General features: G+C 29.8%; 1 protein-coding gene across 1 annotated transcript; it reads left to right on the top strand.

The window, feature by feature from the left end:
• The first annotated feature begins 4,329 nt into the window (after positions 1 to 4,329).
• LOC106766805 (pectinesterase inhibitor 7) lies at positions 4,330 to 5,578 on the top strand. Its single transcript, XM_014651567.2, has one exon. It carries the CDS (start codon positions 4,415 to 4,417, stop codon positions 5,054 to 5,056), a length of 642 nt encoding a protein of 213 aa, XP_014507053.1. The 5' UTR covers positions 4,330 to 4,414; the 3' UTR covers positions 5,057 to 5,578.
• Positions 5,579 to 14,363: the final 8,785 nt, after the last annotated feature.

The following is a 14,363-nucleotide window of genomic DNA, read 5'->3' as shown; positions in this document are numbered from 1 at the left end:
GTGACTAAACTGATGTTTTTGATTTCTGAAACTGTGGCAAAGCACATCTAATAAGGCTTGTGAAACAGTTCAATTACGCAAGAATCTTATTATTAAAAGCAAAATGAGGAGAATCAATGGAAATTGACTAAGTTATTAGTGTTTAAAACAGCGTATTACTCCAACCACATATTTAATCAGACACACTGTTAAAGTTGTTCTTTTGTCGCATACACACATCAGGCTCAGACAACCTGATCTTGTTTGCTGTCAATGTTTAACTTTTATCATTTGGAAGTGGTTTAAGCCCAACGTAACTTCTGCATGAGATTTGTGAAAGTGTCTATATTATAGAATTGAAATCCTAATTTTACAAAGGAAAAGGTTAAACATGCATTCCTTAATAGGTCTTGAGAGACTATAACAAAACATGTTACATGATAGCATGAATTGTTCTAAATTAATGATGATGTTTTTTTAGCATATATATGGTACCGTTGGTGGGATTTCCTCATTTTCCCCATATGCATCATTAATTCAATTCTCTGTTTCCCTAGTGGTTATCAAAGCAGCGTGTCATTCTAAGGTATTTTTTGTAATAGAAAAACAACAGTATTTGTTTCGTTTGTGATGTGATTTTTATAAAGATATCACATCTTGTACACATAAGGCTGCGCTTATCTGCTGCATATTTTCGCTACCTCAAATCTGATTTGATTGCTGAACACATATATATAGTTCGAATTTACATCAGATTATAATCTATAAATAGAGTGAAACCTTACGATTTTAAAATGTTGATGGTAGTATTAAATATAATTATGTTTATGGCAGCTGTTTGTCTGAACAGAAGTAACTTTGTCTTCCATGTTTCTCGTTTTTGTGTTGGTCCAATGAAAATAATAACGGAATTGAAGGCAGACCCCACAAGAATTCACACTGAGAGAAAAGAAGCAAAGATAATAAAGAGTGAAAGTTTGTAGTTATCCTTGATTCACGGAGTCTTATTATTGGGCTTGGTTGTGGGTATGACAAGGATGTTGTGTTGGTGTGCAGATGTGGATAAATCATCCGAAAGCTTTAGATATCCACACAAAAAGGTTTATCACCTTGTCTCCCTCTTTACAGTTCCCGACCAAGGGTATTCAGTTACCATCTTATCTCAATCACCTATTACTTGATTCCTTTCTATCCACCTACAACGTTTGTGTTATGCTATATCTATTTTTCTTCCTTACGTAACATTTCTGACAATGACAACAAGAATTAACCCCGTAAGTCTGAAAAGTTTGTTTGTTACAAAATGTATATCTTTCGTTATCCCAAAGTTATTTAAGATATTTTATAATTTGATTTCTTTATTGGCTAATGTTACCACATCGATTTGCTTTAATGATATTTAAAAAAAAAAAAATAAGACAGATTTCGAACATAAAACCGTGTCTATAATTCCTACACCAAAGATCTCTTAAGTGATTATATTATATTAAAGATCAATAACATATTAGACCATTATTTCAAATTAACAATTTATTTCACAATAGAGATGAAAAAAATTAGTTCGGTACTTTTGGATTCTGGATTCCAAGATTATTTCTTCACATTTTGTTATTTTACTCGGTTTTCACTGTATATCTTTTTTACAATGTTTTTTTCTCTTTTTTTTACTCTTCTAAAGTCCAAGTTAAACAAATAGATACTTGTTAATGATATTTTGATATTCAAATAAGTTTGATATATATTAATCCATTATTAAATTAAGTTTTAAATGTTCAATAAATACAATTACTTGTCTCCTTACCTTTTTTTTGTTTTAAAATGAGTCTCTAATTAGAATTGGTTCAATTGTAGTCTAATATCTTATATGTATGTTTTATTTTGCTAAATTATACAGAGTTTGTATTGTTGTCTCTAATAAGTTTGTGACAAAGCAGTCATATGCAAATCGGTCAAAGTTGTCTCTTAGATTCTAAAAACTATTCTGTTAAAGATTAACTGACCGATCATGTGATAAACATGTTGACCAATCGATCATGTGATGAACACGTTAACGGGATGATCCATAAGAAACATGAACCATACAATGTAATTAGAATAAAATAAAATAAAATTAAAAATATTAGTTGTACAATTTTTTTTTGGATGAATTTACGATCGGATCAATAAATATTTTCTATCATCGAAAAACTGATTCTCCCAAGAAGTACATCAATTGAAGAACAACTCCTTTATTTACTTTTATCTAATCTTAGGTCTTTAAAACGAATTGTATGGTTGAAAATTCTCTTATTGTGAAGAATAAAGAAGTTATCAATTATATAAATCTTAAATAACATGTTCCAATAAATGTACAACCTAGTATGCTAGTGGTAAAAGTTTTCCCGCGTACTACTCCTAACTCTACTTTACTTTTACTTTGTGAATGAAAAGAAGAGTCAGTTATGCCGTTGAGCCCGTTATTTGGTAAGTTCTTTGTCAAATGGATTCTTCTAGAGACAACAGTTTCAAATCAAAATTATGAGGTTGTTTTTTTCCTGGTCCTCACTGTTTATTATTTGACCCTTAGAAAGTCAGAGTTGAAAATAAAGCTAAAAAATGTTATGAGAGCTAAGGAACTCCACAATGTTGTTATTACTTGTAGCTTTTTTAAAACGTTATCATGTTGAATTAATCTGTCCTTGAACCCTGTACTTAAGTTTGGAGCAAATAGTTGCTTGAATGGTGGTGGGTATAATAATTACATATAGTTTATAATTTCTCACTTTTTCTTTTTTTATGTTCTTTTTTACTCTCCCCAGACAGGCTTTTTGCAAAAGATAAGAATGGTTAAAAATACAATTGGTTTAGGTTTAGTGCAGTCCCTTGGATTGTGGGGAAGGTTAAATCCCACAACAACAATGATTGTCTCTGTCCTTGAATGGTGTGTGTGGAAGGGAAGGGTAGCCACTATTTTGTTAAAGAAAGTATGAACAAAAGTTGCACGCATGAGACACAGTGGCCACAATGTGAGGGACATTCATACCAATAGCACCCCCAATTTCCTAACTAACAACCCACCTAAACAAAAAGTGCAAGCCCAAGTCTTCTCTGCTTTATTAGGTTGTAACCAATTAACACTATTCAACGTTAGAATTACACTCACTTAAAATTTTAATAAGAATGCATGTGTGTAATATAAAACAATAAAAGCTGTTGATTTGGTCACGGACTGAAAATGACGGTTGATTTGTAAGATTCTGCTGCACTAGCCGCAAAACTTGAGTGGCCAGTGCGCATGATATGGTAGTGCCAGGGTTGAGAAACCAAATTTGGCGTCATCTTCTTTGCTCTTCTGAACTCAAAGTTTTCCATTTAGTGCATATTTTTATTAGCTAAAGTAATTTATAATCCAAGTTAAGAAGTATGGTCATTTAATATACTTATTTATTTGATTTCATTAAATCAGGAATGGTTTTCGTTGCTTCCTTCCACTAAGTATCGCCTAAAACATTATTTAATTAGATCATGTAAGAACTGTCCCCACGCCAACCAATGCCCATCTTCCTCTCCTATTATTACTCACACATGCCTTCCATTATTTTGCCTCTCCCCTTTTCTCACCCCCGATCATGAAATTTATCAACAAAATTACATTTCCACCTTTTATCTTAATCTATTTCTTTTTTTCAAATAATCTGAACCTCGTTATTACATCGATATAATGAATGATAAAGAAAAATTCGGGCTTTGTCGCGTAAATTTAGATATCCTTGAAAGCCGGAAAAAACTCCCTAACAGAACAACTTTTCGACGAAATCTCTTTTCACAAGAAACAAACAGAAAACAATAATTATAAGTCAAATGATTTCAACTTTGTTTCCTAATCAATGATTTTCCGGTAATTCGTACCCAAAAGAATTCATTTGAGTAACTTGTTTTTTCCTCATACTTTCCCAAGCATCGCAACTTACAGTGAGTACAAAAGTGGTAAAAATTCCTGTGACGTCCCGTTCTGATTGTCATCCACAACCTGGAAAATTACATCTGTTTTATCAAAGAGATAGAAGCTATGTATTATAGCTTCTTCGTGAATAACGTAAAAGCAACGTGCTGCAATTCATTACTAGCTCAAATGCTACTTTTCTTTCTCATTCAATTAACATTTCAAAGCATCCAAATTAAACGGAAAAAATAAGGTAACGTAATCAATAAAGCAATTTCTTAATAAAAATAAAATAAAAAACGTTGGATTCATCATTTTAATCTTGCATTTGGAGATAGAAATAGAGTGGATGGCAATATTGTTATTTGAGTTGAAAGGAGGAAGCTGGAAGTAATTTCACGCTAAACTGGTGCCTACAAAAACCCCTCTTCATTTCTCTCTCACTCACGGACACACGATACTCACACAAACCAACAAACAAACCCATAACAGAAACAGAACCAAACTATAACAATGAGAACCCAACACCTTCGCCTTCACCATCTCCTCCTCAGTCTCTTCCTCTTCGCAGCCACATTCTCTCCGGCGCCCGCCGCCGCAGACGACGTTTCGGCCCCTGCGCCTGACGACGGCGACACCGAGTTCATCCGCTCAAGCTGCAACTCCACTCTATACCCCGACGTGTGCTTCACCTCCCTCTCCCGCTACGCCAATGCGGTGCAGCAGAACCCCGGCCAGTTGGCGCGCGTGGCCATCGGCGTCAGTCTCTCCAAGGCCCACCGCGTCGCGTCCTACATCTCCAACCTAACGCACGAAGCCGACTATGGCACGAGTGGCACGCGCGCGGCGATGGCGCTGCACGACTGCTTCTCGAACCTTGGCGACGCCGTGGACGAAATCCGCGGGTCTCTGAAGCAGATGCGGCAGATTGGCGCAGCCGGCGAGGGCTCCGAATCCTTCCTCTTCCAGATGAGCAACGTGCAAACGTGGATGAGCGCCGCACTCACCGACGAGGAGACCTGTACGGACGGATTCCAGGACGTACCGGAATGTCCCGTGAAAGCGGATGTATGCAATCGCGTCACCAACGTTAAGAAGTTCACCAGCAACGCTTTGGCCCTCGTGAACTCCTACGCCAGCAAGGGTTCGCCCTGAACTCTTCCTACGTGTCACATCACTCACCGTCTGATTTTAATCCTTTCCAAATTCCAAAAAAAAAAAGTTAATCAAAACCATAGGTTGTGTTAATTAATTTTAAGTTAAATTTTACGTTACAAAAAAAAAAGAAAAAGATAAAAGTGTAGTGTGCGTGGGACGCGTGAGTCCTCCTTGTATGTAAATTTTGGTATTCTTGTAGTATCTGCTGTCACGCAAGAAAGTGGAGAAACGCATCACTTCACGTGATAGAATGGAGAGTGTAGATATATATTTTAAAAAAAATATATATGAAGTAAATGTAGTGTGTGGAACTGTGAGTTATGACACTTTAGTTTGTCGTGGTTATGGGTTGATGCTTTAAGGAAGTATAATTTTGTAGCTTTGTGCTGTGTGCTGTGTGGATTATTTGTGTTTTTTGTTCTAGTTAAAAGAACAGTTGTAAATTTCAGGATTAGTGATTAAATTCCCTCTACTTTCTCCCTTTTGGAAAGTAAAATAAAACAGTGGTCATTTAGATTCTTTGATTTGATTGCAATAACGGTTGGTAGAAAAAGTAGTCGAGATTGGCGGGGAGGGAGTAGCAACAGAGCATGGAATAACTCTTCTCCTCACCCTTTTTTCACAACGAATTTAATTTATGTGTGCTGTTCAATAATTTAAAATATGTGGCACAGCACATGTTTGTTTATATGCCAAAGTAATGGAGTTATTTGATGGAATGATGTATGCTTGTGCTAGTGGTAGAAACTTGTCCAATTTTGAGGGGTTAAAAATTGTTTTTAGGCCGTGTGAAAGGAAGTAGGGTTCTAATTCAAACCTTTAGAGACAGCAGACATCACGGGACGATCAAATCATCACATGTATAGGTCTAATTCAAAGAAAAAACATTGTCTGCTATCTGTGTTTTCACTTTGGATAAAAAAAATATATTTCATTGCTTGTGTTCCTTCTCATGATTAAAGGAAAAAAACAAAAATCCTTTTACATTCTTTTTTCAGAAAGCAACATTACTATTTATTTGAAATAAACAATCAAATCCTCAATTGAAACTCCTCTTCCTTTATTGTGTTTCCTTTTCCTTTCTTTTTCGTTTTTTCTTTTTTTTTTTATATTATTTAATTTGAAGGAAATGGGAAAGGACACTTGAGAGCAGATAAAAACACAGATTTTTTCAAAAGTTAACATGTTTTAAAACTTTTTTACTCAAATAATATTATGCATTACGGGTCGGCATCATGTCTAATTTTATTATTATTATTATTGTCATCTGTTTCGTTATTGGTTAAATATTAAAAACAATACTATCAGATTTTTTTTTCATATGTACCATATTAATGGATATCAATAATTATTTTTTATAGTTTATTTTGTTTAAATTTTAAATAAAAGTACTTAAAAATCAATATTTAAAACATAAATTTAAATGAAAAACAATTTTTATGTACAATTTAAAAAATAATTTAATAAAACATTAATGCAAATAATTTTTGACTTTTTAAGAAATAAATTTAAATGTTTTTTAATCTCTAAAAAGAAATTTTGGAATTAGTTTTTATTCCAATTTTTGAAACTCAAATTTAAAAATTAGATTAATATAGTTCTTTTAACTCATTGATATTAATTTTTTATTTACGTGTTAAATGATGTTCTAGTTACACATTCCAGCTTGAGCATGTTAAATGATGTTAACAATTAAAAACTGATTTAAAATATTATTTATCACTTCAAAGAAAAATTCATTCAATTGATTATATTTATTCTTTTTTTTTTAATTTCAATAACTTAATTGTATTAAAATTTTAGATAATAACGAAATATAATTTTATGTTCGAATTTAAAAACTAATAATATATTTAATCCAAATTTTAATTTTTAAAAATTAACCTTTAAAGAAATACCTTCAACTTCATATTTTTAAATGAAAAAATACAAATATATAAAATCAAATTTTAAATGATTATTACATGGTTAATATTCTTTTCTCTAACTATTTTATTTTGATCACTTAAATTTTTTAAAAATATTTAAATAAAATTTACTAATAATTATTCACTAGTAACAAGTCAAATATAATGATTATGGCTCAGATACGATGATATACATATTCACTATATCAACAAGCGGTTAATTAAATATATGAATCCATTATTATTTATTAAAAATATCTATTTAGTATCTTTCACAATTTTTACTTGTAATATCTAGTTGTAAATAAAACTAATCTACTGTAATTTAGTCAGTTAATCAATGACTTCAAGATTTGTTTTTCTTCTTATTTAAAAATGAAAGAAAATAATTTATAATTTTGAATTTTTAAAAAGTAATGATTTCAAAAAATTTGATTTGAAAAATAACTTCCCAATAATAATTTTTTTTAGAAAAACAATTATATGAACATAATAATTTAGAAAAATAATTATTTTAAAAATATTTTATTTTACAAAACACATATTTTACTGGTATTTAAATAAGAAAGTTATTAATAATCTTTATAAATTTTGAAATCATTTATTTTTATAGTTTTTTTATTGCAGGTGAAATAATTGTGTTTTACTTATATTTTTTTACTCATTTATTTAAGTCTGCATTCGGCCTAAATCCTTATTTGAAAAGGAGAAATTTTCGGATCAAGTTTTGAATTACTTTACCATACTTCATATGGATTTACTCCAACAAAACATTCAAACTTAAACCTTGGATTTTATTCGTATCTCCTTAATTACTCATATTTCACAATGAAATGAATTGCTTTTTCAATAAATATAAGTTTTATCATATGACCCTACATATTTCATAATTAAATAACCTATAATTTAAGAATTATATTATTTCTAATCTTATATAGTTATATAATTCTTAATATTTCATAAATCTACATTGTAATAAAGTCCGAATCTCAGTAAAGGTTGCATCAAACTTTTATGAAAATGAGGATTTAAATAAGTGTATATTGTATTCAATTCAATAATTTTGATTTGAAAATTTCCATAAATAGCAAAAAATGATAAAACTTTAATAAATTTGTTAAAATTGTAAACAAATTTCAACATAATTATCATTCTAAGTTTGATATAACGTGACTTGAATCTAATTCATTAAAGAAATTGATATTATTCTTAATCTAAAACTTAAAAAAAAAATATGAATATTTTTTATATGATGCTATTTTAGATTTTTACAAATATCATTTTTAATCTCTTTTCTGAAAAGGCACAATGGTTTGCTATAAAATAATACGTAAAAAAACAGTACTTGATTGTTTTTCTTCCACTTTCTTTTCCAAAATAAAAACCATATTAATATATTTATAAAATTTGGATGAGGTTTGCCCAAAGTTGACTGTTTGCAACCACACAAATGTTCATCTTCGTCATCATCGTGGAATATGGGAATATATATATTTTTCTTCAATCATATTATGGAATAAAATGATTCACTACGCAAAATTAAATAACATGATCCTCATGGTCCACACCAATCTTTATCAGTCTGTTTCCATTGCTTTTCATAGGCCACACAATTCATGTTCTTCATCATGTTCCCATACTCCAATATTTCTCTTTTCCTCTCCCTCATAATTTTTAATCTCACGCAACTTACAACAAGAAAAAAAAATCTTTACAAAATATATAATCATAAATATTCTTATAATATAAAAAAAAAATAAACTTTAAAAATTAAACAAGAGTGTATCATTTTTTGAAATTAATATATTCCAAGATAAAAACACAGTGCATGATGAAGATGCATGATTATGAATGAGACCAGCCGCCATTAGTCGTACGTTGTAACTATTTGTTTGATGAGAAAGTCTTATCAACCCAATTGAATCTCACTGTATCCTTCTATCACGTAAAGAGATACGTGCAAACAACAAGTTATTTTAGATAATAATTATAATATTTCATCGACAAAGATTTGTAAACTCAAACTGGGCATTGAAGTCATTTAGATTCTTACTCTTCGTTTCCGATCATAGTATCAATGACTCGTGTAACCTACGTAATTGCTTTCTTCCATAAAGCATTATTCTGGAAAGATCTACCAATACCAAATACTAACTGTGCATTTGTGGTGGTCAGTTTCAGACCACAAGAAAATGTTGTGACATTCTTAAAATTTCCATTTACTGTCTGCAATTGTTCAATCTGTGTAATCTTGAATTTTACCACTCTAATTTGTAATGATTTTAGAACTGTTTTAACATCTGAAACCACGTAGAATTATTGAGGAAGATATTTTGTTCTCCTCGTAATTATAATATAATGTGGCATGAAACTCAATTTAGAGAACAATTATTAAAAAATACTGCATTTAATGATAGATATTATTATTGTATATAGCTCAAAGTAGTTTTGCATTCACTGGGCATAAACAATTATGCAAAGGGCCATTGATTTTATTTATGGAAAAGCAATTGTCCTTTTTCTTTTTATACAAATTGGTTGATTTAATTAGCTTTTGTTACATGATATACATACAATAAAGATAAAGATAGAGATGCTGTCTGGTCCTTTCTCTTTCATTGATAGTTTTTTATAGTTCAGCTTTAGTTAGAGGGAGGCTGATTCTGGGGATGCATATTTTATATATGTATTAATGGACAGTGATTATTGTGTTAGGTATAGATACAGAATTATATGCATGCGTATAACATAGATTTTTGGCTGTATGCATTACCCTTTTGTATCTGTTATTATTATGATCGCAACTCCTAGGAAACACCTATCTCACTTCAAACAAATACATATGAAAGCGTGCACAGTGTTTATTATTATTCTCTGAATAAACATGACACAAATAATTGTGTTAGCTGCAAAGCTTTAATCAACGTTTTGTCTTTTGGTAGCTGCACTTGAATAAACGTGTCACCAGCTTTTACAACTAACTATTTTTTGCTAACATCTTTAATCTTCTCTTCAACAAGCTTACCTTATAACTTTAACTTAATAACGGCTAGGGTTGTAGAATAATTTGCGATAAATAATGTACATTTTCAAAATTTTAGTTGGATAATTATGTTTAGTAAACATTATTTCAGAAAACTGTATTTGTTTATTGTTTAAAAACAAAACTAATACTCAGATAGGTTCCATAATAAGTGGACAGTGAAATTGACTAATCTTCGCAATATAAGCTATGCTACTACCATACTGTGTCGGTTTTCAAGAATTGGCTTCCAATAATAATGGCACTTTGATGTTAAACCTTCATTTATGGCACCTCGTCATTATTGGAGTTTAGGTTTCATAAATTTTATATGAGAAAACGTAGTCAAACTTGACAATTTATGTAAATTTGTTGAAGTATTGTAAATTTAAATTATAAACTCCAATACTAAAGACTTTACTTTTTAAGAAAAACTAAAATATTTATAAATAATACAACAATTTGTTGTTATATAATGTTTTAAATAACTTTTTATATTTTATTATTGAATATTATTATTGTTATTATTATATTTTATGATCAGATGTAAAATGATAATTTTCATTTTCATTAATTAAAATATTTATTTTAATTTATCAAACTCATCACATTACATAATAACTTTCAAAATCTTTCATTTAAAATTCTTTCTCAAGATCATTACTTACTCTAAACAACTCTACTTTCACCTCTCTTCTCAAATTCACTCAAATCTAACCCATCAAATTCATCTTAAAAAACAAACACATTAAAGAAAAAAACATGAACAAAATAAAGGACTAAAACAAAACTATATGTTACAACCGTAGTAAATATTCAACAAATATTTTGAGGATGTCAAAATCTATGTATAGATATACAATTTTCTTTTGGGTGTCAAATATATACAATATATATTTAAATTATATATATATATATATATATATATATATATATATATATATATATATATATATATATATATATATATATATATATATATATCGGTATATTCATAATACTCGATATAACCGATGGTTTTTATGCTTTAATTCAAACTACTCATGACTATTCTAGATTGATCCCAATCAAAGCAATCAACATCAAATACATAGAGCAGCAAATAACATTAACCAAATTCACATGAAAAACCCTTTTAAACAAAATATAGAAATCACAAGTTGTTGGATTTTAGAAATCTTTCCTTAAACAAAACAAAGGAAGAACACTTAAAGCAAGGACAATAATGATGATGTCTTACTTCGAAGGGAGGCATTGGCCATCTTAAGATTATCATGATAGCATGAATGACATTACGCTACACCTAGTCCATGTTTGAGCAACAATATTTTCGACAAACATTAGCTTTCCTAAAGCATAATATTCTTAACTTATTTTTCATCTTCATTGTTTGCTGTTATTTGTGTTTTGATGGTTGCAAAAGTTGAAGCCATTTGTAATTTATAAATAAACTTTATTTTAATATATTATGAAAATTTCTTTTATAAAAATCTTGAAAACGTTATGTAGGTTTGAAGTAATTAATAATTCATATGTGGTAATTATAGGACCATAACTATTCTAGTCCATTTTAGGTCAGAATATAGGAACTAATAAATGCATACTTTGCTGTTATCTCTTAGTCTTAATTGTCTTGTTTCATATGTTATAAAGTCATGTATTCACTATAAAATTGAGGTAAAATTATCACTTACGAATACCATTTCACTAAAATTATTAACTTAAAGTCTTTTAGAAAAAAAAATACACGAACCCTAATGTGTTTATTTTAACATTTTCTTAAAATTAATTTAAAGACATAAAACTTATAGTATCATTGTAGAATATACTATCAATTAAAACACTAAATTGAATCAATTTTTCTATATATAACAAAAATTCAAAGTCTAATAACGGTGTATTCTTTAATTTATTAATGAGTATTAATACATTCATTTTAGTCATAGCCATTTAACTCTGTCCTATTCGTATGGATTTTATCATCGTATGTCGCTTTGTTATTGTATAATTAATTTGGGGATTTTATAAACAAGAACATGTTGACATCCCATACAACTTCCTACTAATTGTTATAAGTGATAAATGGAAAATATATTTATATTTTTAAATATTATATAGATTATATTTCCACTTTACCTTTTTTTTTTATAAATAAATAAGAAAATAAACAATAGCATGTTGTCTACAGTTATAGCATTGCTAAGTAAATAACTTTGCTATATGATTTAGGAACGCGAACACCAAATGATTAAAGAATTTTTTCATTATAATTTAAGAATGACTTGATAAATCCTTTCGTCTAAGGATTTGTATCAATTGCTTAATGGTTTTCTTCAAAATTTTAGTTTGATTTAATGTGTTTTCATAAAATACAGAGTTTTTCTTTAAATGGATTGACTCCTACATCCAAGTGACAGTGTTTGTTTTGGCAACGTAAAACTTAAATTTTGAAAGAGATAAATGCAAAAAAGATTGAGATTATATATTCCAATATAATAAAGCAAAAAAAGATGTGAATGGAGTGTAAGAGTTTGATGGCATGATTGAATGGTTGATGAAGACGCAAATTAGAAGCAGAAAGGAGAGTGACAGGTGCAGAGAGGGTTAAGAAAATTGTTTGGCATATCTCTTTTGTGAGTTTTGGAGTTAACTGAGATGAAAAGACTATAAGCAAATCTGCTTCCAAAATCGGAATGAGACAAAAAAATCACCAACATCCCACGTACCTATTTAACCACAAAAACCATACATAAAAACAAAGCTTCACGAGACCAACTCACTGTTACTATAATTTATTCAAATAATTTTTATTTATATGTCTCCATGCGCAAAGATAGTAGCCTCACGGATGTTTACAACACTCCTAATCACTCTCCCCAATCATCTCTTATCTTCCTTTTTTTAATCATTACACTTTCATTTCATTATTCACTTCAGTGTTTATTGCATAATCATATCATGTTCTATTATTTGGAAATATAAAATTTTGTATATTAAATCTGTATGTGTACTAGAGACTACCGCTCGATCGTGAGAAATAGACCGGACGGTCTGTTGGTCAAGATAAACTAATCCACTAAAGACCTGAAGAAAGACATTGGTTATCTCGCAGGACGGCCGGTCTAACTAAATGAGGAGATCCGGACGGTAAAGGGCAAACGGTCTTCATGACTAAGGTAAGGTTAAGATAATTAGGATAATCACATGCTTAATGTGATTGGGCTGTAATTGGGCCTTGATTAGGATAACCTTAATACCAGGCCCATATCCAATACTATAAATACATGTCAGAGATACTAGGTAAGTAGGTTCATTTATTGCGCATTTACTTCTAAATCCAGAAATCCGATCGGACAATCTAACTAACTTAAGCATCAGAGTACCTTTGGCAGGTATCCTCCGGGCGCATTGGATACGGAAGAGGACTGGTGGAGGACACATTTCGGGAGAAGAAATTGTGTAGGTTTGGTAACTCGGCTTCGCACCGGAACAGTATGGAAATTAAATATTTTATACACAACTTTTTTTTTTATATATTTTGAACGAAATAATTAATATTAATAGTTTAAATTGAGAAAACGGAAGCAGTGATGTACCATTATAATGTTTGTATTATTTGCGGCGCACGTTTCTCATTTGTACAAGATTTGCATCCCTGATCCAAACACAATATAAATTTCAAGCAACAAATGATGGAAGATGTCCGCAATATTTTATTTTAGGGTTCACAATACCTCAATATATATATATATATATATATATATATATATATATATATATATATTCCGTTTTAGTAATTACTTAGTAGTTATTATTTTAATGTAATTTCATTTAATTAAATTAAATCACTATTTATCATTTGGACTATCACACGTAGCTTGCTGAGGTCATATTCCACTTACATATTCAACATATAAAAATAGGATGAAAGTAAGACCAGAATAGTAAAGATGGTATATTAAATCCACGAAAAGAAAGATAGTAAACAGAAATAATTATTTATGAAGGTAATTATAAAATTAAAACCAGACTGCAAAAAATATTTTTCTTGCATTCTAGAAGGTAGGCTCAAACACATTCCTCATCCTAAATAACTCCAAAATACCTATTAGGCCCGTCTTATTTGGGCCCTTGTGTATATATTAAGGGAAATTGCTTCTTGCACCCCACATTAACTTTACTTTTCAAGTCAATTTATCAACACGGCCAAGCAACAACACTGAAATAAATTTATACAAATTATATTTTAAGAATTAATAATTATCTAATTAAAATAGAAGATAATTAATAATTATTTAATTAAAATGGAAGAGAAGAACAAATTCAAATGAATGGGATGTAATGAATGAAATGGGGTGTAGGATAGGGTTTTGTA

This window comes from Vigna radiata, chromosome 7, assembly GCF_000741045.1.
Source record: "Vigna radiata var. radiata cultivar VC1973A chromosome 7, Vradiata_ver6, whole genome shotgun sequence".
Classification (NCBI taxonomy): Eukaryota; Viridiplantae; Streptophyta; class Magnoliopsida; order Fabales; family Fabaceae; genus Vigna; species Vigna radiata.
Note: the sequence above shows the minus strand (reverse complement) of the source record. Positions and strands in the feature narration are given on the sequence as shown.

Excerpts from the sequence above, each read along its gene's own strand:
- LOC106766805 (XM_014651567.2), top strand. The coding sequence starts at position 4,415 with ATGAGAACCCAACACCTTCGCCTTCACCATCTCCTCCTCAGTCTCTTC.